The sequence below is a fragment of the Ruditapes philippinarum genome, unplaced genomic scaffold (assembly GCF_026571515.1).
Source record: "Ruditapes philippinarum isolate M1 unplaced genomic scaffold, ASM2657151v2 ctg225_1_1_1_1, whole genome shotgun sequence".
Classification (NCBI taxonomy): Eukaryota; Metazoa; Mollusca; class Bivalvia; order Venerida; family Veneridae; genus Ruditapes; species Ruditapes philippinarum.
The window spans coordinates 210434-236862 of record NW_026851833.1 but is presented as its reverse complement, the minus strand read 5'-3'; the positions used below and the strand labels follow the sequence as shown (position 1 = coordinate 236862).

The following is a 26429-nucleotide window of genomic DNA, read 5'->3' as shown; positions in this document are numbered from 1 at the left end:
TATCTAACCTAATACTTTACAGAAGTAAAACCATAAGAAGCTTTATTCTTCATTTCATGTAATGATGTTTGAGTCAGAGTTGATTGGCATATTTAAATGTTATGTCCTAATCACTTGTCTACAAAAATACTACATTTTACATGAATCTGGTTTAAAACTATTTCTAAAGTAGAAAAAGTCTTAAGTTGTCAACTTAAAGCACCGGCATGTAATGAAAATGGTTATTTTCTTTGCAGGTTAATTCTGTTTGAACCTCTGATAGACTGAAGAAAAATTTTTAGTGACCTTAATGAAACTTTGTTACTTTCATGTATATTGTTTAGGACAAGTAGTCATCCTATTAACCTTAAATCTAAAGTTTACAATTTAAAAGCTTGAAATTAACATATCAGCATTGAAATACATGTACTAACAATTACATGAGCTATTTCTTTAAATGAAACTTTTCACAAATAGAGATTGCTATGGACAACACACCAAAACTGTATCAATACCAGTTCAAAGTGAAACACAATAAGAATGGTGGCCATGAGATTTCAGGCTATGAATGATGATGATGTTTATGACCCCAGGTCTTCCCTAGATGAACTTTTAACAATGATTTTATTGTGTCCCTGGGTTTCAAACCAGTACTTACTGTTTCTCAGCTACTGTTGTAAGGCTTGTCCAGTAATCATCCATATAGCCATCTCAAGAAGTAAATAAATGAACACTAACAACATTCACTATGTATTTGTAAAAGCGCTCCATATTGAAAATTTTCAGAGGATGGACCATAACTGAAATTTTCTCTGAAGTGTTTAGATGAACTGGAAATTTCTCGGAAGTTTGGAAAATAACTTTTTTCAGAAAGTAGGGCATACCAGGTATTCTTCGGTTCCATATAATGACATAAATTGTTCTTCTTCATGGTCGAGCTGTTTAGCAGCACCAAAATCTGTTAGTTTATATATAGATCTGAAAATAAATGAAGCAAAACATTGTCTTAAATGGTTAAATTGCACCTTTTATGAAAAGTGTAAGCTGTGTGTACCAAAAATGTTCATAACTTCATCAAAAGACTGACCTTTTTGTTGTGAAAGAAACTCTTTGTGTCAGGATGTGAAGCAAGTTTTTCTAATGTTTTGACATGCTATATATACAGAAAATCCTGATAGAAGAAAGTATGTGCTGCATTTTTGTAATTTTTAATTTGCTGAACATCTTGAAAGCCTTTCAAGTTATTTATACTTTGTTTCTCTCTTTTTCCAATTACTGTCGAACCGTATTTAGGAGACCTAAACAATCAGTTTAAGTCATGCCAATCGGCTGTATTGGAAGTCATTACCAGTTATCACACCAGTTTTAAATATTGAAGTCCAAAGAGATTTTAACCACCAGTGGGATTCAAACCCTAGGACCTTCTCTTAATAAGGAGTATAATGTTCTACCCATAACACCAATATTCCTCCCAACTATTTACCTTCCATCCTCGCCTATGTATCTGAGAATATTGCCAGGTTTTATGTCCCTGTGTACAATACCACTGTCCCTCATGTATTTCATTCCAGCAGCTAAAATAAATCAAAAAGATAAACATAAGAGTTTGGTAAGACTGCTGAAAATTGTATTACAATATAATAATGGTATCTTGGTTGTATTACAATAGAGTATCTTGATAAATTAAGATGTAATAAATTCAGATTGTAATGTTCAACTCTTTCTAAATTAATATCAACTATATCATAGTCCATTTTTATAAATGCTTATTATGCTATAAAAATGTCTAGAATAGCAGAATACATTGCCATGTATCGTTACTGTTCAAACAGTTAAACCGGACAATAGCAGAATGTATACCCATGTATTGGTACTGTTCAAACAGTTAAACCAGACAATAGCAGAATGTATTCCCATGTATTGGTACTGTTCAAACAGTTAAACCAGACAATAGCAGAATGTATTCCCATGTATTGGTACTGTTCAAACAGTTAAACCAGACAATAGGTACTGTTCAAACAGTTAAACCAGACAATAGCAGAGTATCATGACTGTTCAGTTAAACCAGACAATATTTGCCATCTTTTTATCAGAATATACCATATATCAACAGGTTGATATGTAATTCATATGTTTGAAATCAATATTTCTTCATCAGTTAGAGAAATGTACCTAAATCAATAATGTTACCACTGATTGAACACCATTGGAAAACACTTTATTACTTGCAAAAAACATAACTTACCTTGTTGATACAGAGTTATCTTTTCATAATGAACAAGTATTCTAACCAATACTAACAATATAAATATTAAAGATAATATATTACGGTAAGTAAAAAAGGGTCATACCTGGACAGAAATTCTGACACCAAATGAGTACATGTAATATATATGGTTTAATACTTACTGACATGTTCAAATACAATCAAGAACTCTTCCTCTGGAAGTCCGTAAGCATTTTTTGGATCTTCTAACATGTTGAACAGGGAGCCATGTTCTGTTAACTGCATAATGATTACTTTATTTCTTGTTGATTGCTGTCAAATATTAAACAACTCATAACTGTACAAAAATAGTAAAAAAATCAATAGATTTGACAACATTTATCACAAACTATAGCAACTATGTATAATACTTTTTTAATGAAAATAAAGGAAAAGATTTTTCAGCTGGCTGTATAACATAATGTGTAGGACTATGATTATAAGAGGATTGTAATAAATGGTCAGTAATATAAAAGCTACTGGATGGACATCCTAATGAGGTGTGTGTGAATATCATGTTTTGCAATTTAAACTTTGTTTTTGTTTGATTAAAACTGTTTAACAGACATTACTAATTTGCTGACATTTTGGAGTATAAAGTCATCCTGGGAGATGATATAATGGGCCAGGCAACTGAAAGTTTATAGTACAGTTATTTCTTTGTCCAATCAGGCGCACACACTGCCATTTTATCTTTTTATTCATTGTAAAAAGGTACTTTTTGTATGTAGTTATCACTGTAAATAACAAAAATATAAGCAAACTGCTGTAATATTTCAACAGTCTTTTAGTAAACATGATTTTATAACAAGAACTGTCGGAGGACAGTAACGCTCGACTATTCGAAAATTTGTCACAAAGGTGTTTCATTGAGTATAATAATGCTCACCTATATGAATACATAAAATTGTCCGAAAAGATACAAACTCTTCAAGTTTCAATACATTCCCTTCAGTAGTTATGGAGATACAAGCTTACATGCAAAAACTTAACCAAGAATTCATGAGTCGAAAAAGGGGCATAATTATGTAAAAAAGCAAATCAGAGTTATGGGACTTGTGCCAATCATCTTAGATAATCACAGAGAACAAGTGTGTGAAGTTTCAATCCATTCCCTTCAGTAGTTATGGAGATACAAGCTTACATACAAAAACTTAACCAAGAATTTCTAAGTCGAAAAAGGGGCATAATAATGTAAAAAAGCAAATCAGAGTTATGGGACTTGTGCCAATTATCTTAGATAATCACAGAGAACAAGTGTGTGAAGTTTCAATCCATTCCCTTCAGTAGTTATGGAGATACCAGCTTACACGCAAAAACTTAACCAAGAATTTCTAAGTCAAAAAAGGGGCATAATTATGCAAAAAAGCAAATCAGAGTTATGGGACTTGTGCCAATCATCTTAGATAATCACAGAGACCAAGTGTGTGAAGTTTCAATCTATTCCCTTCAGTAGTTATGGAGATACCAGCTTACACGCAAAAACTTAACCAAGAATTTCTAAGTCGAAAAAGGGGCATAATTATGTAAAAAAGCAAATCGGAGTTATGGGACTTGTGCCAATCATCTTAGATAATCACAGAGAACAAGTGTGTGAAGTTTCAATCCATTCCCTTCAGTAGTTATGGAGATACCAGCTTACATACAAAAACTTAACCACAGGGACGCCGACGCCGACAAATGGGTGACTGCATTAGCTCGATTATTCTGCGAATAGTCGAGCTAAAAAGTCATCAATCTAATTTTTCATAATAACAGCATAAATCAAAAACTATGTTTATTAAACGATCAGATTAGACTTCAACATAAGACCGCTTCTCTAATATTTGCCAAGTGTCCCTTTCTATTATTTTCTAGAGTAACTTTTACATGTCAAAGCAACAAATGTATCATCAAGGCTTTTATTCTCCAATTGTGACCATGTCATAAAACTTTTCTGCCAAGTCATCTCAAAATCCATCCACAGATGGCACAAAAATACAACTGACTCATTTCTAGACATTTGATCTCTCCATAACTAACTAGACATAGTGCAGCAAAAATTTGTATAATAAATGAACATGCACTAATTCAAATACATTTTTCACTGCATCTTTTACTGCAGACATTAACTAAGATAATATTTCTTAGATATAAATGGTTATACCTCGTCTTCAATTGCCAGCATGGGTACAATATTCTTATGTTTGAGTTTGGTCATCACCTCAAATTCTCGCATCTGGACATCGTGAGGTCGCATGTGTCCAGCTTGGCTGAAGACCTTCACTGCAACCTCTTCTCCTGTGCTCTGAAAAGACAAAATATAACCAACTTGACCAAACTGTTGTTTTTAAAGAGAATAATTTACCAGACAAAATTGAGTCCCTTACTATTTGTCTTTTGCACAAACATTTTTGAAGCTTAAAAGGTCTTATCTCTACCAAGAAATGTCATTTTATATCACTGAAAATAAAAAGCAAAATTTTTCTATTAAGAGCATTATTATACTGCAATTTAACTTTATTTCCCTTTGGTTACCCCCACATGAATACATGCTTGACTGGCAAAAGTTATAAATAAACACACAACTACGTTTCTGATTTAAATGCATTATTTGGAGTGTTTAAACAATCAAGTTTAACAGAAAAGGTAAATACAACTTGATTTTCTGCTAGAAAATTACTAGAAACTTATATTTCTTGGTTAGATTGTCATAAATTCATAAATTCAATCTCATGCTGACCTAATTCTAGATTAGAATACAAAATGTCACGTGATATCTACACATACGGAAAAGACGTAGTTTGTTAAGTTTGGATTTATTTTATAAATAGTGTTGGGGATTTTATTCCATGTGCTTCTGGAGACATGTGGACAGTGAGTACTTTCTTTTCTTTCTTAAGCTATTTATTTAATTGCATCTAGATGAAAAAATTGAGATACATCAAAATACTATTAGAATGTGTTTACAAACTCGCATAATCATGGCAAAACTGTAAAGTTAAATATCTCCATGCTGTCAAAGTACATGTAATGTATACAAGACTGTCAAAGTTATTGAAATTGTTTAACAAGATTTTTATTCATCTCAGTATTTTTTTTTTTTTGTTGTTGTTTTTTTTTTCAGTTTCTAACTTCTATTATGGTGTTACTAAAAGTACATTTGTATTATAAATAACTTGTTACTTATCTGTAATGAAAAAAGAAAACCAACAACATTAATGTTTTGTTGTTGTAAGGATAATCTGTTTTGGAAGATAATTGACTTCCAAGCACTTTCAATCATTTTTTTGTTTGTTTGCACTTAGTTGACATTGACCTTTATGACATGACCTTGATCACTGTTAAAAACTAGACTTTAATTTTGCAATATTTAGTTTCCAAAGTGAAGATATTTCAGAAAATGTGATCTTTTATATAAAATAAATGATACAATTTTTATGCGTGTTAATTACCCTAAGAATAAAATGATAACTGTTGAAGTGCATAAAGCCTTAGATATCTGCTTCAAAAGTTATCATTTTAATGTTGACAAAATACCTTTATGAAAGAAATATGTTTAAATAATTCCTGAGGAGTAAATGGTGCATGCACAAAATCATTATCAAACAATACAAGTCCTCCTAAAAGCAAGAGCATATTATTTAATCTTACCCATGAAATATGGTGCTATATCAATTAAATACTTTGCATAATTATATCATATTAAATTTTGTTAAAAAATCAATATGTAAAATAGGCAGTCAGTATTTGCACTACTTTCTCTAATGTCTCAGGTCAGTAGCTTCAGCTATATTCATTTCATTATCTGATATTATGTGGTTATGGTCTAGATGACTGTGATAAATTGTGTAAAGTTTTTTATTTGAACCACATCAATATTTTCTGCACAATGTACAAATGCAACTTAGGTATCAAATAAGAGTTTTTACTTTAAACATCTTTTATTGTTTTTTTTTCTTGGAGGTAAAATCAAATAAAAATATTGTTTTGAGAATTATGCAGGCTTTCTACTGCCTCTACCAAAAAAACTAGGGAAAAAGTAGGGCATTTTTTTACCAAAAAGTAGGGCAAAGTAGGGATTTCTGATGTTAAAAAGTAGGAATAAAGTAGGAATTTCTTACTGTTTTATTTAAGAATTAGCAAAACATACCACCACTAAGACCACATCAGGCTGTGTGTATCTTCAGTTCAGTCCATGCTTGAAAGACAGGCAACTCATAGCCAAAATGTTGCTTAATGTTTTGCCAAGGCACCATGAGCAGAGCTGCATCAGTACTAAGGGTGTAGTACTTAAGTACCAGTACCAGTACTTGCCAAGATTTGCAGTACCAGTACTTGATTTTAGCTTGGTACTGCAGTACCAGTACTTTTTGGGGGGAAGTAATTAAGTACCAGTAGACTACTAATACTTTTATATATTCATCAAAGTTTGAATAAATACACAGTGTCATTCTAAATAATTGCAAACATTATTCAACAAAGAAATTAAAAATCATTTACTTTAAAGTTGACATTACATTTTTACAACTTAAATGAACGAACATACTTTTTACAAACAATAATTACAACATATATTCATGTCATATGTTATTGTTTAGTAACCAGTCAACTGTAATACAATGCAATAATCTTACATTTTAAACCCACCAGTCTTTTTGTTTCCTAGCTTTCACATTTTCACACCTCTGTTCATTTTATACCAAAGTAAATAACAACTTTTTATGGTGCTAACAATATCACTTGAAATAGGATTATTTAGAATAGAAGTAATTTTTTTTACTAGTAAATACAAAGTAATAAGATTGCAATAGGATATTTTATCAGTAAAGAGTTATTGACTCTGTTTATCTCAATTTTAATTTTACTTTAAGTCTTTGGTGCTTTTTTATGATAAATACTAAGTTAACATTTGAAGGAATATTGGAGCAAATTATTTATAGTTTGATAACTTACTTTTTCACAAAAATAAAATAATACATGGAATTTACAGCTTTACTTTATGAGTAAAAATAATGACATTTTTATCAAAACCAAAAATACTGCCTAATGTAATGCAGTAGCAGTACCACCTTTCTAAGACAGCAATGCAGTACCAGTACCTGTGTAGTAGCAAAATTTTGTAAGAGTACGGTAATTCAGTATCAGTATCAGTACTTGCAAAATCGCTGCAGTACATACTGCAGTTCCAGTAATGCAGCTCTGACCCTGAGTCTTTCAAGGATGGACATCACAAGGAGACACACACACACACCTGAACTACTTATCAATTGCAACTGAAAATGCAACTGAAATACCACTTTAAATATCTTCTTTTTTTCATTTCATTTCAAAATGAAAAAGTAGGGATAATAGGGCTATTTCAGAAAAAAGTAGGGCAAAGTAGGGATTAAAAGAAAAAAGTAGGAAAAGTAGGGACCAGTAGAAAGCCTGAATTATGGAATATATTTTCTGTTCTGACTTCTAAACAATAAACATGTATGGGATTTTATCATATTTCAGGAAAATATGTTCTATATTTCTCTCAAACCAAAAAAAATTCCCTCCTTATATTTTGTTATAGGAAATTTTATTCTGTTTACATTACTGTGTTAGTTCTGCAGTAGAACTATGGTGATAAATACTGCAAAATCAGTCATCAATCACACAATAAGCATGTTGATTATCCCTTGGATCTCTGGAGGCATGCATACTTATTACTTTTTTTCTAACATCCAACCTTTTTTTTAGTATCATAATTGTCTAAACTTCTGCCAGTGTATAGCTACAGATCCATTATAAATCCGACTCAAGTCTCCTTTTGTCTAATTCTATTATTTTGATATTGACAATATCAAACCCTGGCCATTTGAGCAAAGCTGATAAACTTTTCTGAACATCAACATTCATGAATGGACATGTAACTGATTAAACCAATAGGTCTCAAGAAGATAACAGAAAATATTATGTTATTCTAATATTTTAAAATGTATCTTCAAAAAATATTTTTTTTCCAAGAAATAAAAATGTCGCTTTAACACTTTATAAGTTCAATACTGATGAAACTTGGCACAAATGTTGACTGGACCATCATATCTTTAACAGCATGCTCAATCTTATATTTCCTGTTACCATGGCAACAGGGGTGGGGGGACGTCTCAAAATTGCAAAAAATCACTATTTTGCATTGTTTTTTTTCCATCAAAACAGATTTCAAAGTGCTGCAACTTCTCAATGTCTCAATGCATTGAGACAGAGTAAAAGGCTTTTCAGCGTTGGTTACACATTACCTTAAGATCGACCGGAGGCCATTATGAGTCTGTCACATATTGTCCAAAATTTTCTTGACGATGAGGGGGATTGCCCCCCTTCAAACCCCCCAAACAGAAGAGGGCACATCCCCCTTCTGGCAACCCCTTGTTGTATCATTTTGATGGGGGGTAGCGCCAAAAAAGTGATCACTTTTTTTTAACAACACTTCTCAAACGAAAACCAGTGTTGGGGGCCTAAATGGGACATTTTTTCACTGTTTGAGGCCTCAAAAAAAGGGGGGGCGGGCAAAAAGCATTCAGAACCCTTCTATAGGAGGGAATTGCATTTAAATATATATATTTTGACATTTTTGCTTTGGAACCTGACAGTCCCTTTTTTGCCTATCGGATTTTACGTTCTTTTATCATACATGTACTACGGAAATGGTTTGGATATTTGTTATAATTCATAGCACTAAATAGTTGTTTGTTATTTTCATAATTCATAATATCATACATATACATGTATACATAACTATATATAATGATCAATATATCAATTTAAATTTAAAACTTGCAATACTGGGTACACCAGCCTACACATTATCTAACCTAGAAAATCAATCTGATGGATCCGGGCATTGTGTCACAATTGCGGCGAATTGCCCCAGCAGTTAACCTGCACTTTCTTTTCTAAATATATCGGGTGACTTATTCAAGAGAAAATATGTTTTATTGAAGATTTTGCCAACTTTTTAATATCTTAATGGGAGATCGAGCAAAATTTTCATTTCTTCGTCGTTGACTTTTTCATTCATTATTCTGTAAATGTCCTCAAAATAAATGCACTAGACAGTCACAGGAACTAAACTTTTCTCCCTATTAAGAATAAAATGGTGGTTTCCTAACTTGACCCATATGCCCAGATGATATCTGACTTTGGAACAGTCTTTTGCCCAGATGATATCTGACTTTGGAACAGTCTATTGATAGAAAACTAAAGGCTATATATTACTTTAGGCAAATTTAGCTTATCACTTTTGGATACACAAAGTTTAAGGTTTAATACTTTACTAAAACCCGGTGCATTGACAGTAAATTGTAAAAATCTTACAGAGCTTCATGAAATGTATTTCAAAATATACCCCCCAAAAAAGAAAACTAAAGGCTATATATTACTTGTGGCAAATTTAGCTTATCACTTTTGGATACACAAAGTTTAAGGTTTAATACTTTACTAAAACCCGGTGCATTGACAGTATAAAATTGTAAAAATCTTACAGAAACTTCATGAAATGTATTTCAAAATATACCCCCAAAAAATAAAATCAAAATGTACAATTAACCACTTTTTTACACCTATAAAATAACATATTTTAGTTTTAATTTGCCTTAATTATCATCAACATGAGCAATTACATATTTTTATTGTGATCCAGAATTTTACTTCTTCTGATAGACACTTCCTGTTGTGAAACAAGCTGTAATGATTAACATCTGGAAACAAAATTATTAATTATTCATGAAATGGCAACTTGATTTTCACCTGTAACCATGACAATTAATAATGTGCTTTTCAACAACTGGGATAATCATAAATTGATTATTACTTTTAAAAGGACAACATTCTCAACTTTTCCCTGTCATAGATAATAAACATGTAATTAGATGTCAATATCTTACCCACTTTAATCACCTTGGGTTGGGCTTTTTATGGTAAAGTAAACTTAAATCTTAAACATTCTTACACATATATTCCACATTACTTTTTGACAATTGATAAATAATTTTGAATTAAAATTATGGCTTTTAGACAAAAAATACACCTGAACTTTTTGACTAAATAAATTCCTGAAGCAAACAAAAATTTATTTTTTCTTTGTACAGTATAGAAATACTATAGAAATACAGATTTCATGTTTTCTCTAATATGCATCAGTGCCATATGTTACAAACATGACAGTGGTCTCTGAGGATCCATGCAGGAGTTATCACTGTTGTAAATAATGAAAGTCACAGGACTAACCTGCCTCACTTGATACAACACATCAATATAAATTGTTCATTACATGTCAATACTCCAAGTTTGATACAGGACCTGATAATTTAAAGTATGCCTTACACTCATATGCAGAATGTCTTAATAGTTAAAATACTTGTAATGAAAATACATGTAAATACAGAGTCAAGCAGTTCATTTAAGTGAAGATAACACATAACTGAGGCCACCTTTGAATTGCTATAGTACATATATTTTGGGGGGGGGGATTTAGGGAATTTAAATGAAGGTTGATGTAATGTGTGCACTGAGAGTCGAGAGGACAAAAACATCATGAATATAACATAAATACCAATCAGGAAATTATTTCCATGCTAATTGCTTATTACCCGTGAGGAGTGGGGAGTACAAAAAATCAACTCTTAGGTTACAACTCAATAGGTTGATGACTTGTCTACTTTGAACGCAGTGCACCATAAAGCTTATAATAGCTGTAATTTGCCAAATTTTAGCTGAGAAAAAAAAAAACATTTACAGAGTTTGAATTGCATCTAATATTAGGATATGCATTTAAGTGTGACAATACCATGTCATATTCATGGAAGTATTATAAATGTCATTTGTTAATTCATCTAGAATCAGATAACCAAATGGTTCATAAAATTTGGACAGCAATAATTCACATAAAGAAAAATAATACCAATCTTGTATGATTTATTATGAACTGGTAGAATATGAACAGCTATTTTTGAAATAATGTTCACTCTTTAATAGTTCTGAGTAAATCTATCAAAAGCATTATTATAGTGTTAAAAAGCATGGATCATGGATATTTGAGCCGTGTCACGACAAAACCAACATAATGGGTAAGCGAACAGCATGGATCCTGATCAGACTGCGCGGATGCGCAGGCTAGTCTGGATCCATGCTGGTCGCAAACCCATTATGTTGGTTTTGCCGTGACACGGCTCAAATATCTTACTGGGACATGTCCTTTTTTTCGCAATGACTGTGATAATAGCCAATGCCATTCTATGTTAAATCAAGTTATAAAAGTAATCTTTAAATCACTATTTAAAATCACTGTTGACTGATATTTGATCTGGATCGGATTTCAGTTGTTTTGGAACAAGTAATGGTAAAATTGCACATTAAAGCTGTGATGTATATTAAAGTTGTGATGTACATTAAAATGTACAATAAAGCTGTGATGTACATTAAAGCAGTGAATCGTTCATTAAATTGTACATTAAAGCTGTGATGTACATAAAAGCTGTGATGTACATTAAAGCCGTGATGAAACAAAATATTTTCTTGGGATCATATGAAACTGATAATCATAACAAGAGGGCCATGATGGCCCTGAGGTCGCTCACCTGTATATAGCACCCCCCCCCCCCCCCCCCCCCCCCCCCCCCCCCCCCCCCCCCCCCCCCCCGGGGCCAATTTTTACCCAAGGGCTTTTATTTGTTTATTTGAACACACTTGGTAGACACCCATAAGAAGATGTTTCATGCTAAACATCTAAGTTCTAGCTCATTGGGTTTTTTAAAAGAAGATTTTTTTAAGTTTTTACTATACACATATAGTTAAAAACAATGACACCCCTGGGGCAGGGCCAGTTTTGACCCCCGAGCTTTTATTTGAACAAACTTTGTAGATATTTACTTAAAGATGTTTCATGCTTAATATCTAAACTCTAGCTATTTGGGTTTTTGCTATTCACATATAAGGAAAATCAATGACCCCCGGGGCGGGGCCAGTTTTGACCCCAGGGCTTTTATTTGAACATACTTGGTAGACACCCATTAGAACATGTTTCATGCTAAATATCTTAGCTCTAGCTCTTTGGGTTCTTTAAAAGAAGATTTTTTAAGTTTTTACTATATGCATATAGGGAAAATCTATGACCCCCTGGGGCGGGGCCAATTTTGACCCCAGGGCTTTTATTTGAACAAACTTGGTAGACACTCATTAGAAGATGTTTCATGCCAAATATCTAAGCTCTAGCTCTTAGGGTTGTTTAAAAGAAGATATTTAAAGATTTTTCTTTCGGTTGCCATGGCAACCAGAGTTCTGCATGGAATTAAATTCTTTGAACAATGTTTAAAGGTGACCACCAAAGGAACATTCCTGTGAAGTTTGGATGAAATTGGCTTAGTGGTTTATGAGGAGATGTCATTTAAAGGAAAAGTTTACGGACGGACGGACGCCGGACGGACGCCGGACGAAAAGCGATCACAAAAGCTCACCCTGTCACTTTGTGACAGGTGAGCTAAAAATGGCATTCACTGAAATTTTTACTGTTCAAGTAACAGTATTCATCTAGCCTTGTTACCTCTTTTGTATTTCTTTAATGTTAATGTACACTGATTATTTTAAAAGCAGTAGTATTATTGTATTGAAACTAAATATGTCAAAAACATGGTAATTGGAGTTCAAATTGGAATATGGTATAGTGTAGGCTATTGTCTTTAAGTCATACAGACATGTGCATGATGGTCTGTATGAAATAATCAAGTTGACTGTTTGTAAAATGGTTATAATTTCAAACTGTTAATTAGTACACATTTACCAAATTAAATTGGTAACAACAACTGTGCTGTTCTTGACCCATTTAATTTTGTAAATGCCTGCTTACTAATAACGAAAACTTTAATGCTTATTAATAACAAATACTATCTACTATCTAAATTAAGCATAGTATACGCTTTATTTAGATTGTTTAATTTTATTATCGAAAAAATAGCTTATTGACATGTTCCCAACTACTGAATGGAGCTCGGAACCAGTATATTGACCTACATGAGACTGATATTATCCAATGAAATCTGAGTTTAACACTTCACTGGGTTTACAGCCAGTACACCAGTGTAGTACGACAAATATGGCAAAGATTAAGTGTGTGGGCTTCACATGTTAAACAGAAGTGAAAAGGATTAATTCAATAAATAATTAATAACTTTTTATTTTGGATTTTAAACATATTGTGACAGAGCAGGCATATTATATGAGCCTGACAGCACATAAAGGTAATTCTTTTAAATTTGATCTTTAGCTTTTAATGCTAAAAATTTAACTTTCAATTCATTTTACAATGTAGTTTGATCATCTAATTTTGCCAGTATCAGTTTCAAATTTTTCTTATGAAGTGTTAATTAGACAGTAATTAAGGCAACTATAGATTATTAGGGTTAGGGTTTTTGTTAGAACTTTGGATAAGATATCAAAATAGCTAGGACTTGGGATAGACATGATGGAAATCAAATAAACATGAACAAATAATTCCTTTGGAATGATTCTTTCAGTTTTCGGTAATTACAAGCAAGGGGTATCTCGGCACATTTTTTTTATATTTAGCTGCATCAATTGTTGTTATTAACCCGACTTTGTTATTGTTACTAGCTTAACCTGACTTTTTGTTAACACCATATAATTTTTAAACCAACACGGCTTCCACATTAAGCTACATAAAAAAATGCTCCATTAACTGCATTTATAACACATACAATCATGTTCATCAAATTCCACGGTGAGAACTTTTGCTTTTAGTCAAACAGAATAATCTCAAAATTTTACTTTTCTTTTGAATTTTCCAAACAAAAAGTTGAAAATCAAAATTGTATAATTATAATGCACCTGTCAAATGCAAACAGTTGGCCACATCCCCATGGAACATAAGGCATCATCTTGGTTAGACCAGTAACAGATGCAAAGATTACGGTAATTGGTAGAGTACTTGTCTGCATGACCTACGAATTTTAAAAAACTGATATTACATAGATGTTGTTTCTTTACAAAGGGTGATCTTCATTTATTTAATAAATACCATAGGCCTGGCTCACAATTTGTTGGGCAAATATAGTACTAATGAGTTTTTTATCACATATATATCAGATTTTAGCCATCTTCAGTTTAAATTAATACTGTAATCAATCTTGACTTGTAACAATGTTAGGATAACTGATACATATCAGAATGTACATTTTGTATTTTAATTATTAACTGCATGAAGGGAGATTATTTTTTTAGAATACAGCAATATTTGGTAGTTTTAAAGCAGCATTCCTACATATTCAGGCTAATTTTCATGAAAATGAATTTAAAATTAAATAATGTGGACGGTACAAAGAAAGAAATATGCCGTAGCAAACTGCATTTACAATCCCTGAAAAATTACCAAAAACAAAACAAATTATTTTAAGCAAAAATAGCTCAAATCAGTCAATTTTTTAGGTTACATGTAACTTATTTCTTGAATTCATAAAATCTTATTTTTTTGAAGTTTGATTTTCTGTAACGCCGAGTATGACTTCCATTCCTGTGAAACAATGGAATTCCTTCTTTAATATTTAAATAATGATAAAGAATTATATACTAAGTCTCCTTACTAGCATATATTTTAATTTTTATGTTGTTTTTATAAATCAAAACAAAAAAAATGACAATTTACACTCATTCTCACCTAAGTACGACATTCCATGTCTTTAATAATATTCTATGACAATAGATGCCCAAACATTCCTGTAAAATGTTTTAACAATTAGTACTGTATTTATGATTTAATTTGAGCGCAAGTTTTGTAGACTATGCTACTGACAATCTCTTTTGTATGGTAGGGGTAAGAAAAAAAGCATCTCTTTAACTAAATCAAGAATGTTTTATTGCAAGTATCTCCTTACAAAAAACTGTGGTAGCTAATTTTGTCATCCTATTGCAGATTCTGCCATACAAAACTGTTTTTGATATTACGAATATCAATTTTCTCATAATCAAATTTGAATTGCTTGTCTTCTGTCGGTATAATTTACGAGTCTGAATGGCCAAACAATATTAATCATACAAGGTAACATATTAATGGTTAATTCAAGTCATAAGCCTATAAACAGTAATATAGTTAATATAAAAAATGAAGATTGAAAGTATCTGTGCAACCACTTTGTTAAAAAATTTCATGTTTATTTGCATTTTACAAGCGTAACTTTTACAAAACCATTAATAATTTTATGAGGCTCTTAAAAACTGTGTATTTGACAATACGTTTTTAATAATACCATTGTAGTTATACTTGATATATATAGAGTGGATTTTTCTCATGATGATATTTAGTTATTCATTAAAACCATTTAAAAATTTCTCATAAAATTTCTTTGTCAAACATAAATTTTCAACATTTACCATGCCATAATTTAGAAGACTATGCCTCTTTCACCACTTCTTCTGATTTATTCTGCTCAATTATCTTAACTTCACTGAACCTTGGTATTATTGGAAGTGAATTCTTCCACGAAAACAAAAAAATTATCAATGTGTTTTAAAAATATCTATCTGAAATGTGGTTATAACTTGCAGACAGCTTCTAAAAATCATAATGATGATATTGTAATTGATATTTAGACGTTTTGACTTTTAAAGAGTTCAAATTTCCACTATTTACTTTCATGAACTTATATTGCAATAAAAAAAATGTAGTTCACATGAAAACAGTCATCGTCCCGTAAATGGTAAAATTAATTGTGGAATATTTATTCAGTAAATTAGGAAATTTTGATTACATCAGTGTAAACACAATAATTTTGGAGTATATTGTATTTATTGTAACACGGAAGGTTCTCTGGTGCATGAGTTGTACTATACCTTTGTCTTTAAATAAATACATTCTGAAAACTTGATAACATTTTCATGAATTTTTTTGTCTAATGTGTCGGGATATGACTATTCATGCGTCTTGATATAAAATATTTTACTTGATCTAGATACTTAATATCTGAATAAACAAACATACTGTACAATGTTTTGCAGATAATAGTAATAAGATTGATGTGTCCCGTAAATGACCAAAGTGAAAGAAAATTATAAAACAGTGATTTTCTCAATAAAAGCGATATTTCTATGAGAAAAATTACTTATTTTGATTCGTATTATTATAATTTAAACTAACTTAGATTTATATACATATCTAGCAATTTTGTTGAACGTCTAAGACCATTAATACGATCTTTTTCCTAATTTTTTACTATGTTCAGTTCGATTTTTTAGATATTGTTAATTATGGCCCAATCTTGCCAAAAGAAAATCTGCTTCATTCAATAAATAAATATTTTAAATAATAAGTTAATTTAAAATCATTAAAAATATATTATTTGAAGTATTAACATTTCTTCCTATCAGACCAATTAGCATCTAGAGACTGAGTCACTTACAGCCAAATTGAAAAATCATTTACAAGTCAATATAAGTCATTACAAGTTAATCATTTCACATTTTACAGTTGAATAATAGGCACTATCAAGAATTCATCAGTTACAGCATAATTTTCTTACTTGTCTATTGAATAGATCTGTGGGTTTTGTTAGGTTATTGAAAATAAGATTGAAGCATAAGCGGTATGAATTGCATATCGGAATAACTCAACATGTTGATTTTGTCATAAGTGTTCTTTAGTCAAAGTATTAATCAAATTTGTAAAAAAATAAACAAAGATATTATATTCAATGCTAAATTCAGTATTTGACCTGGACATTCAAGGTAATGTCAAGTTCATATTTGAATTACTGTACATGTCAATTTTGTTGTTCTTTTGCCCAAGAATAAATCAAGTCCATAATTAAATAACAAAGCTATTCATAACCGATTGTTTTAAAATTCAAAATTTGACCTTTTGTGTCAAGGTATAGTTGAGGTCAAGGTCAAGTTCAATTAAATTTTCTTCTATTTTAAGACATTGTCCTTACGATAGGTGTGTTCAAGTATGAAGACATTCCATTCATAAATAACAAAATTATTAGTAATTACATGTATAGTAAAATCAAGCAAAATTCAATACCTTGACCTTCAAGGTCAAGGTTATTGATGAGGGAATGTCATAACCAATTTGGTCCCCCCAGTCACTCCCCATGTTGTTGTTAAATACCAGGTACAAGTGTTCAGAATATAATTGTCATCTTTATCTGCTTTAAGTCTCCTTTAATATAATGTTTTAACACAATCATCCTTTTTAAACACCTTGAGTGATTCACTAGATCCCTCTTTTAAGATCATGTTCAGATCAAAAGGATGTGGCCATTACCTATTTATAATTATACTATATGTATATTAACATTAGATACATTTCATTGAATTACTCTACTTTCAATAGACTGACTTATTTACATAATGTAAAAAAACAACTTTTATTTACAGATCAAATACTAGCTAAAATGCATCTAATATCCATTATTATGCCAGACTGCATTGTTTATACGGTGTGTGTGATGATGTGTAGGTAAAATAATCACTGTCATTCTTTCAAAAAGGGCTAAAATTACTTTTTTTTGGCATTATCTTATACATTGATCAATTACAGCTGGTTGTTTAGTAAACAAATGTAAGGCTAATGAACTCTTAAATGAATTGGCAAGATCTAAATGTGCCAGTAAAAACAGTTAAATGGTTTGCAAATTCTTGCTTTGGAAAATCAAAGTGCCGCAGCACTGAATGCGACGGACATGCAACTGGAGAGACATTTAGGCTTTTTTTAGAAAAAAAAACAAACAAAAATAAAACAGAAAATATATAACAGAGAAAATTTGTTCCATATAAGTTCGAGATTTTTAGAGCAATATCTTTTGTGTCCCAATCTGATATAATTCAGACTTTCTACTTTCAAGCATTTAATTACAGAATGAAATTTATGCCTAAAAACTCTGGTCAAACTTGTAAATCAGTGTCCTTATCGATTTATTCCAAGAAATGATATGTAAATAGAAAAAAAAACTGTCAACGAAATATTTCTAAAATAAAACCATTCAAATAAACTTCAAGCATAATATATTATACATGTGAGAATGTTATTTAGAATTGCTTCGTGTTATAACAAGAGGGCATATAGACAATAAAATATAAGTCATTTGTTTTTTTATTTCTCTTGGACATGTCTCATTAAAAATATTTTTGGTTAAAATCATCAGCAATTAATAGTGTATTTTTTTTTTAAAAATGTATTTACAAGGGCCAGCTAGAGCACATCGTTTTTATTTTAATTTAAATGTCACTTAAGCACTACGGTGTTTAGTTGTCTTTTCATTTTCACACTAAATTCCATTTTCAACTTGTTTGCTTCTTACAATTGTATAGAATTTCTAAAAGTATTGCATGTAAACAAAGTAAGTATCCGCTGGTTTATTACATGCACTAATCGCCTGTCCGAAAATCAGCACAGGTGCAGCAGAATCTATTTTTAGAATAGCGAAGGTTAACTCATATCGTGACCTAGAAAAATATGTAAACAAACCACAAGAATCGGAAGTAGAACTGATATTATAACTTCCTTCATGAAAGACTACATGGTGGTAAAGTGTTGAAAAACCCTCTTGTTACATGCATTTTCAAAAATAGATATTTATACTAACCATTGTACTGTATCTAATTTATTAATAACTGCTGAATATTCAGCTAAACCCGCGGTATGAGTCACGAAAATAGTTCTTCTTTTATTAATGCGCGAGTTATTCTAGAGTCACGAAAAACTTTTGATTTGTTAATAATAATGTTTTGTATAATGTAGAAATATTTATTTCCTACTAATAATTTCTTGGAACTCAGAGCTTACACCTTTATTATAGTATAATTTGCTGTCCTACTTTTTCGACAGCGGTAAATCGTTTCGGCAGTAATTTGCATATTGCGCAATAATACTACGGGACTACAACGTTTTTATCAATCATTTACGTTCATATTTTAACTTGGATAACTTAATTTGAAATTGAAAAGGCTAAATATGGAAGATTTTAAGATATCCCGACAAAGTATGGGAGTTTTAAAGGATAAAATTCATGTACTTTTTCTTGGGCTGTTAATCGGTTGAGGACACTGCGCGATTGTAGCAGACGAAATCCCATGTGTAGATGACTTAGCTCTGAACGCGCCTGAGGGCGCGTCCGTCGCAAAAATGAATATAGTCCAGGTTCCGAAGAAGATCACAGTAGACATTAATAAATTATTTCAACCTGTTGTTACCATTAAATATAGAACATTCCTAAACAAGTAATTCAACCAAGTAAGCCATGTACCAACTCTTATGTATAGGTTAGAGTTTATTAGTACCTATTTACAAAATTTAATTGGTCAGGTGTGGCAGATTGTATTGATTTTAAATTGTTTATTTTTGTTATTGTTTTTTTTTGGGGGGGTTTTCTTTTCTCATGTATAGTTGAGGATAATTATAATTTTCTTAAACTGCGAATATTATTTTCGTCATTAAAAAATAGACATGTTGGTAAACAGTCAAAAATTTATTTGTTCAAAATTATTGGTTTTGTTTTATACAATTAGTAATTGATTTCAGTGTAAAAAATTTGGATTTGAATCCATTAGGCTGGTCGGACTACCAGATTGGAATATTCACTAGCCCAAAAGACATTTCACTAGCATGATTCATTTGTTCAAAACAGTTGTTTATATCCAGGCTTCTGAAAATACAGTAGCCTGGTTCAGGGCTTGTTAATGTGAAAAGTTGGTAGCCCAAGGAAAATTTAGTAGTCAGGGGCTATCAGACTACTGCTAATTTCGAACACTGTGATTTTGTTTAAATAATTTTCGTTGTATGTAAATGTCATGAAAAAAGCAAACAAATTTGTTTTCTTTTGAGGTAATATGCATTGATTTATTTTTGTCAATTTATTTGCTATATAAATCTAATATTTCCCTGTACATAAGGTAATCAATCATCCTAGAGTACTTGTAACACCATGATTGATTTATTAATCTGGATTACTGGGTTATTTAGTGACAATATGACAAGTATTTTCAAAACATTAAGAGCTCTTAAGTGTCAATTACTGTCTGTTTAAAGAAATATTTCAGCTGCTACAGACCAAATTCACAATGACTTATTTCAAATTAATATCTATATAATAAGTAAACTCATGTTGTGATTGTATTAGGCTGAACTTTCTTGTCTCATGTGTCAACAAATTTAACATATGATGTTGCTGACTGTTGTCTATGCTCAATGAGGGTATAGGCTTTTTATATTCTAGATCTAAAATGAATTCTTTGCTTTAGGTTAATTAATATTCTTATAGTTGATACTTTTTATCAAACAAATATGTTATAATGCTGTTTTTATTCTGTTTAGCAGGTTTTTTTGTTGTTTTTTTTAAACTTTTGACCCATTAAGTCATAGAAAAAGCATCGAAACACGGCATGTTATCTGATTTGTACGAGGCGTCATAGTCAAACATAAAAACACGTTCCCTGTTGTCACAATATGAAACCCCAGAAAAAAAGTAACCAATGAACGAGGTTCTGAATAGGATATTTCTGTTGCTTTCCCTTTCTCTGCCGTCACAATAAGTAAGCCCCATAAAAAATGACCCAATTAATGGGCATGCTAAGTTTGGGTAACTAATAACCGCACTCCAAATAACGATCTGTGAATGTATGTGTATAAGATTTAACTCTGACACACTTTCAACACATTTGGTCCCCAAACTATGATACAAGTAATAGTTGAACTCTAAAAATTAAATGATCTAAACAGCTCACTCAAAAGGAGTGACAATTAGGAGCGATTTAATTGACTGTTATTTACTGTATTTATAACATCTTACCATTTTAAATGTTTTTATTGTTAAAATTTTACTAATATGTAAATGACAAGTCCGTCATTAGATACATGTATCTATATCATCTTACAAATCTTTAAACAATAATCTATATTATCAAAGTCAAAAATCTACTAGCCTTTATGTGTTACCTTATGAAAAGTATTGTTGCTTAAATAGCTACTTTATTTAGTTTAGGAGTTGTATTAAATGAAATCAATAATGTTATTGTCTATTTTTACTTTCAGTCAGTGGATGATCTGGTGAATGAACTTGAGGCATGAACAAAGGAAAAACTACACAGATTGACAAGTTGGAAAAGATTACAAGGTAAGATAATAATTTACATCATGATTATGAAGTTTTTACATTTTTAAAAACTAGCTTTTATTTAGAAATTAATAGGTACAAGAGGTCAGTACATAAGATGAACCAGGCTTATTCAAATTTCACATGTTTGTTAAATATTTATGTAGGACCAATATATATAATATATTTTCTGTACAAGCCACATATTGGGGGAAGAAGTTTAAACTTGAAAAGGATATTTAATATCTGAGTTATACCCTCAGTGTTATCATATGAAAACTTCAATCATACATCTATCTATAGATTAAAGGACAGTTTTTCTTTCTGAATAGGGAAATCATTCTTTAACAACATGAGTACAATGTAAAAGAAGTACATAATTATGCAATTATAAAAATGAAACATGTTATAAAAATAATGAAATGAGATCCGATAATGAGTAAAATATTCTTTTATTAAAGAAACAATACTAAATGGAAAAAGTATTTTATTCAACCTTATTTTTTAACAATTAGAAAAAAAAAATGAAATTAATAAATAAATCATCTAAAACAAAATGAAATATACTGAATATTCATGGTCCAAAGGTGAATTTAATCCATTTTATTATGACTAAAAAGTGCCAATATTTTGTTATCTGAGCTGTTTACAATATCAAATTATATTCTTATCTACGTTTTTGTGTCATATAATAATTATGACAATACTTCACACTTCGCTAGCTTTGTCAGCGAATTGGTTACCAGTATGCTAACAGAAAGTCATGGGCAGTCATCGCCAGGTACATAAAAAATAGATGTTGATACGGAAAGGATAGAAAATTGTAATCTTGCAATATATATAAAATAGCATTCTTTAAGTATACATTGAACATAAAGGTCACCTCATAGCAGTAAGAAGTAAAAAATTTGGTCCAAACTTTACCTTTAATGTAAGCTACACTGTCTAGTTCATGCGATTTAATTTAAGAAAGATAATATTGTCACTATTTTAATGTGTGTGCAGAAAATTGCCTAAAATTCCACCTACAAGGGAAAGCAACATAAAATTCCCCCTCCTACATGTACTGTTCCCCCAAACAAAGCAGGAGCCCTCACCTTTAAGTGTGACCTTGACCTTGGGGGTAATGACCTGCACATCTTATATAATGGTGATCATTTAAATCTTTTGCTTAATATCTTGTTTTGCAAGTCAATATTAAACAGAGGGGTAAATTCGGTAATCATATATCAAATAATGAAAGTTACATAAGATCAAGGACTGTTATGCAAGTAACAATGATGACAGATAAATAATAAAGGTAGTGTCATCACTTTGCAATTTGTTAAACTAAATAAACAATGCAGATAAATGTATAAGAGGTTTTATCTTTCATACTTAAAAACTAGAACTCTGTGAGTTGGATGTGTGGCCTTGTGAACAGTTTAGCTGTCACTTTAAAGCTGTAACATACCACCAGATGAAATAAAATCAAACTTGAGGAAATTGTACTAAGATGTTAGGAAAAGTAAAAAGTTTTACAACAAAAGTAACCCTTTTCAAGGCGACACAAAAATCAGTAAAGATGTGTATTTACCGAGAGGTTAAATATTTACATAGTTTCAAATTAAAAAAAAAAACATAATTATTCCCTAACCGGAAAATTTCAAAATCATTTCAGTTTGAAACAATTCAGTGAAATATGGGACACCATGGGTTATATTTCTCTCAACTAAACCACAAACATGTTATGGTATTTATAAGATTTAATCAATACAGGTGTTATGAGGGCATGTATTATCCCAACATTAATGTAAATTTACATAGGGAATACCTTCTTTTGACTTGGGTGTTGTTTATAAAACAAACATTGCAGGGGGTGCGGGTGGGGGGGCACAATAAATATGTAATGCAATTTTGAATAATATTCTAAAGGAATGCTGTCAAAATTGTTTCAGGCACAGTTGTTCACATGTACTAATTGTCTGTAGCTATTTCGTGTGATACACAGTAGTGAGTATATTATGGGCAAGTCTGTAACGCAGTGTAATTGTTATCATTTAACAATGATCATCAATCCCTTCACTTTTTTCCCCCCATATTTATAATGATATTACCAGAAATGATTGTTTTACAATTTGCTCAAGCAAAAAAAAAAAAATTATCTCAAAGCCCAGGAAATGTGAGAAGTATTTAAGTCAAACTATATTGGCCTAACACTAAGGATAGGTCAGTGTTTATCAGAAAAGAATTTATAAATATTAAATTGGTAAAGAACAGCACACAGACAAATTAATTTGATAAATGATTACTAATGAACACTAACCAATTATTTTTATGAACAGTTGATTTACAAGATTGATTTTGCTCAGCCACGCGACCAATTAAATTTTGTACATACTGTCCTAAGATGATAATTTGGTCTTAACGGTACATGGGAAAGTCGAAAAACGGGGTTATCTGGATTATTATCCGATATCGTAAAAGTAAACACTTACATATACTATATAGCATTATTCTTACAGAATTGTTTGTGTATTACCGTTATGGCTCTGTCGGTAGGTCGGAGTAATTGTAACTATTAGTGTTTTGTACCCATAGGTTCGAACCCCACTTAGTGTCATTTTATAACCACAATTTTTCTTCTTACTCTGTTTTTTTTATCATTATTCTCTATTTATTTTTCGATTTCCTTTTTGTTTTCTTCTTATAATATATATTTTATAGTATATATTTTTTTATTTCGTTTCTATTTTCTTTTTGTATTTTTTGATCGCAGTGTACTAAAATATTCGATATCATATTCATGTATGTATATGAAAAATCCGGTCAAACTTGTTTTCTGAACAATTAGCTGTTCTCAGGTAAAAAAAATGTGTCGTACCAGTAGTCGAACTTCTGCCTGTACAGGTAAAACACATTACTGACACGGTTCCTCTACCTACTGCGCTAACAAGACATATGATAACTTGTAGTTTTATTTTCATTTTTATAGGTTGTGTCATTGATCTGCCTAACCTATTTTTCGCATTGTTATTGGTCTTTGTTATGTAAACAAAGGCTCAAGTTATCATCCTAGGACAGTACGTACCAATAAATCTTAACCAGCTTAGTGTTTTAAATTTTTTTTGTAAACAGTCTATTTACAAAAGTAAATGTGATATGATTCACTTGAAATAGTGCAATCCTATTTGCAAACAATAATCAAATTCATAGTTTCCGTAGCTGATTTACTAATGTAAATGCACTTATTGGGACAACAAATAATTTCAAACATTATGACTTGCAATGATGTGAAGGTATTTATTTAACAAGAAGTTGACCATCATTCAACCAATTTTGACAGATAAGCTATTATCAGCCACCTACACAAAAATACTGTTATTGAGGCTTATAAAGTGATAAAAGTCACTGCAATTTTTTTTTATAATAAATTTTTAATGAAGGAATATGTATGAAAATATCAGTCTAAAAGCATGTGTATAATCACTTCAGACATTGTGAAAAGTACATTTACTTTACAAATTTATTTAGCAGTTTTATCTAAAATATGTTACTATCACAAAAGAAGATAAGTGTATTGAATGTGTGATTTATATGTATGTATGAAGTTAATGCTTAATGAGGGTCCATTCAACCTTTCATGCATAAAATGCAGCTTTCGCTGTCGAATACGGACCACGGACATGTCACTAGTCATGCCCTTAAAAAGTTAACAGTGCACAGTGGTGATAATTTACCTCCATGCAATTTCCACGGATTATTAGCCAAAGATATGAAATTTGTGCCAAAAGTAGGTCACTGTACTGCAGTCAATGTGTGATTTATTGTGTGTGTATTTACGGTTATTTATACTCGCCACCAGTTGCCCATATGGGCGAGTCCTCCAGAAGAGTATTAGTCATTTTAGATTTTTGGAGGATAGTGCAATTACAGATACAGAAAGATGCCCCAATTCAAAATGCTTCTCCTTTTTCTTTAACATGCCAAGTGTTTAAGCACCCATACACATGACATTGATTTAAAGTCTCATCCGAAAGACTGATAAGTAATTTTAGTTGGCCAGTCCGGGAATCGAACCCACAATGTCGAGATGACAAGTCTCGCGCTCTAACCGATTGAGCTATACGGGCTGGTTGTGTGATTCATATGCCAGTATGATGCTATTTATAGCTGTACGACCTATGGTCACAGCAAATAATTGTTTTCTTACAAAATTTGTTATCTTATTAATATAATGCTTATTTAAGGTTGTCTATTCATTCTCCTTAAATAGGTATTTATATATATACTGAAACAAAAAAGAAACTTTCTCCAAGTTTGAATGTAGATATGTTAGTACAGTTTTTCAATCCTTTTGAAACTCGATTTTTATGTTGAATAAACATATCGGGCTTTTATACGGGGATAGGCTGACCGATTTTGCAAACAAAAAAGTTTTACAAGCTACTACATGTATACAAGTGTGTACATCTAAGTGGTACCCTTGAACAACTGGCACATACTTTGCGAAAGTTTCTTTTTTGGTTCAGTATATTTCAAGTGAACCATAAATTACTTTTGAAATGCTTGATTATAAAGGTCCGTAAACTAGCGAATAAAAGACCGTGGGAGAAATATGATTAATAAAAAATCTTGAATGTGATTAAATGCATTCATAAGTAAAACATACAAGTAACACAATTTCCTTATAGCTTTAGTTTGAATTATGCACTTTAAAGTACATTACAGGATTTCCGGTCGAGCGATTTTTACATTTACAAAACAATTTCCCTGATGGTGTATTTGTACAAATAAATTTCTTAGTTATTCTATTTAAAAGAACATTAAACTAATATAATTATAACATGTATTTTAATTTTAATGTTACTTTATAAAACCAAAATACATTGACACTGCTGGGCCATTATCATATACTGTGAATTCTAAGCACATACAACTTTAACCTGTTAATGGAACTTAAATCTGTTAATGGAATTATGTTAAAACAAATTATTTCTCACCATTGAACATGCAATCTACCAATGTTAATCATTATTAGATCCAATCTTATTAATTTAGTCTCATTTTCATCTGTTGAGTCTATTATTATTCTAGCATCA

General features: G+C 31.0%; 1 protein-coding gene and 1 long non-coding RNA gene across 6 annotated transcripts in view; one reads left to right on the top strand and one right to left on the bottom strand.

The window, feature by feature from the left end:
• Positions 1–26429, bottom strand: part of LOC132740688 (serine/threonine-protein kinase TBK1-like) — a 118805-nt gene that overhangs the window by 20934 nt on the left and 71442 nt on the right. For all 4 annotated transcript variants that reach the window (XM_060728653.1, XM_060728644.1, XM_060728662.1 and 1 more), the window contains 4 exons: positions 4392–4532; positions 2389–2518; positions 1463–1553; positions 864–957 (listed from right to left, as the gene is read on the bottom strand). In XM_060728653.1, coding sequence (XP_060584636.1) covers positions 864–957; positions 1463–1553; positions 2389–2518; positions 4392–4532 — 456 coding nt within the window. The remainder of the gene's footprint in view (positions 1–863; positions 958–1462; positions 1554–2388; positions 2519–4391; positions 4533–26429) is intronic.
• The window catches only part of LOC132740710 (uncharacterized), a 28689-nt gene continuing 7142 nt past the window's right edge, over positions 4883–26429 (top strand). Inside the window, exons 1-2 of one of the 2 annotated variants that reach the window (XR_009627197.1) lie at positions 4883–5101; positions 21288–21369. This is a non-coding gene — a long non-coding RNA (uncharacterized LOC132740710). Of the gene's footprint in view, positions 5102–13339; positions 13486–21287; positions 21370–26429 lie in introns of those variants that run through there. The other variant, XR_009627200.1, reaches the window with a different exon arrangement.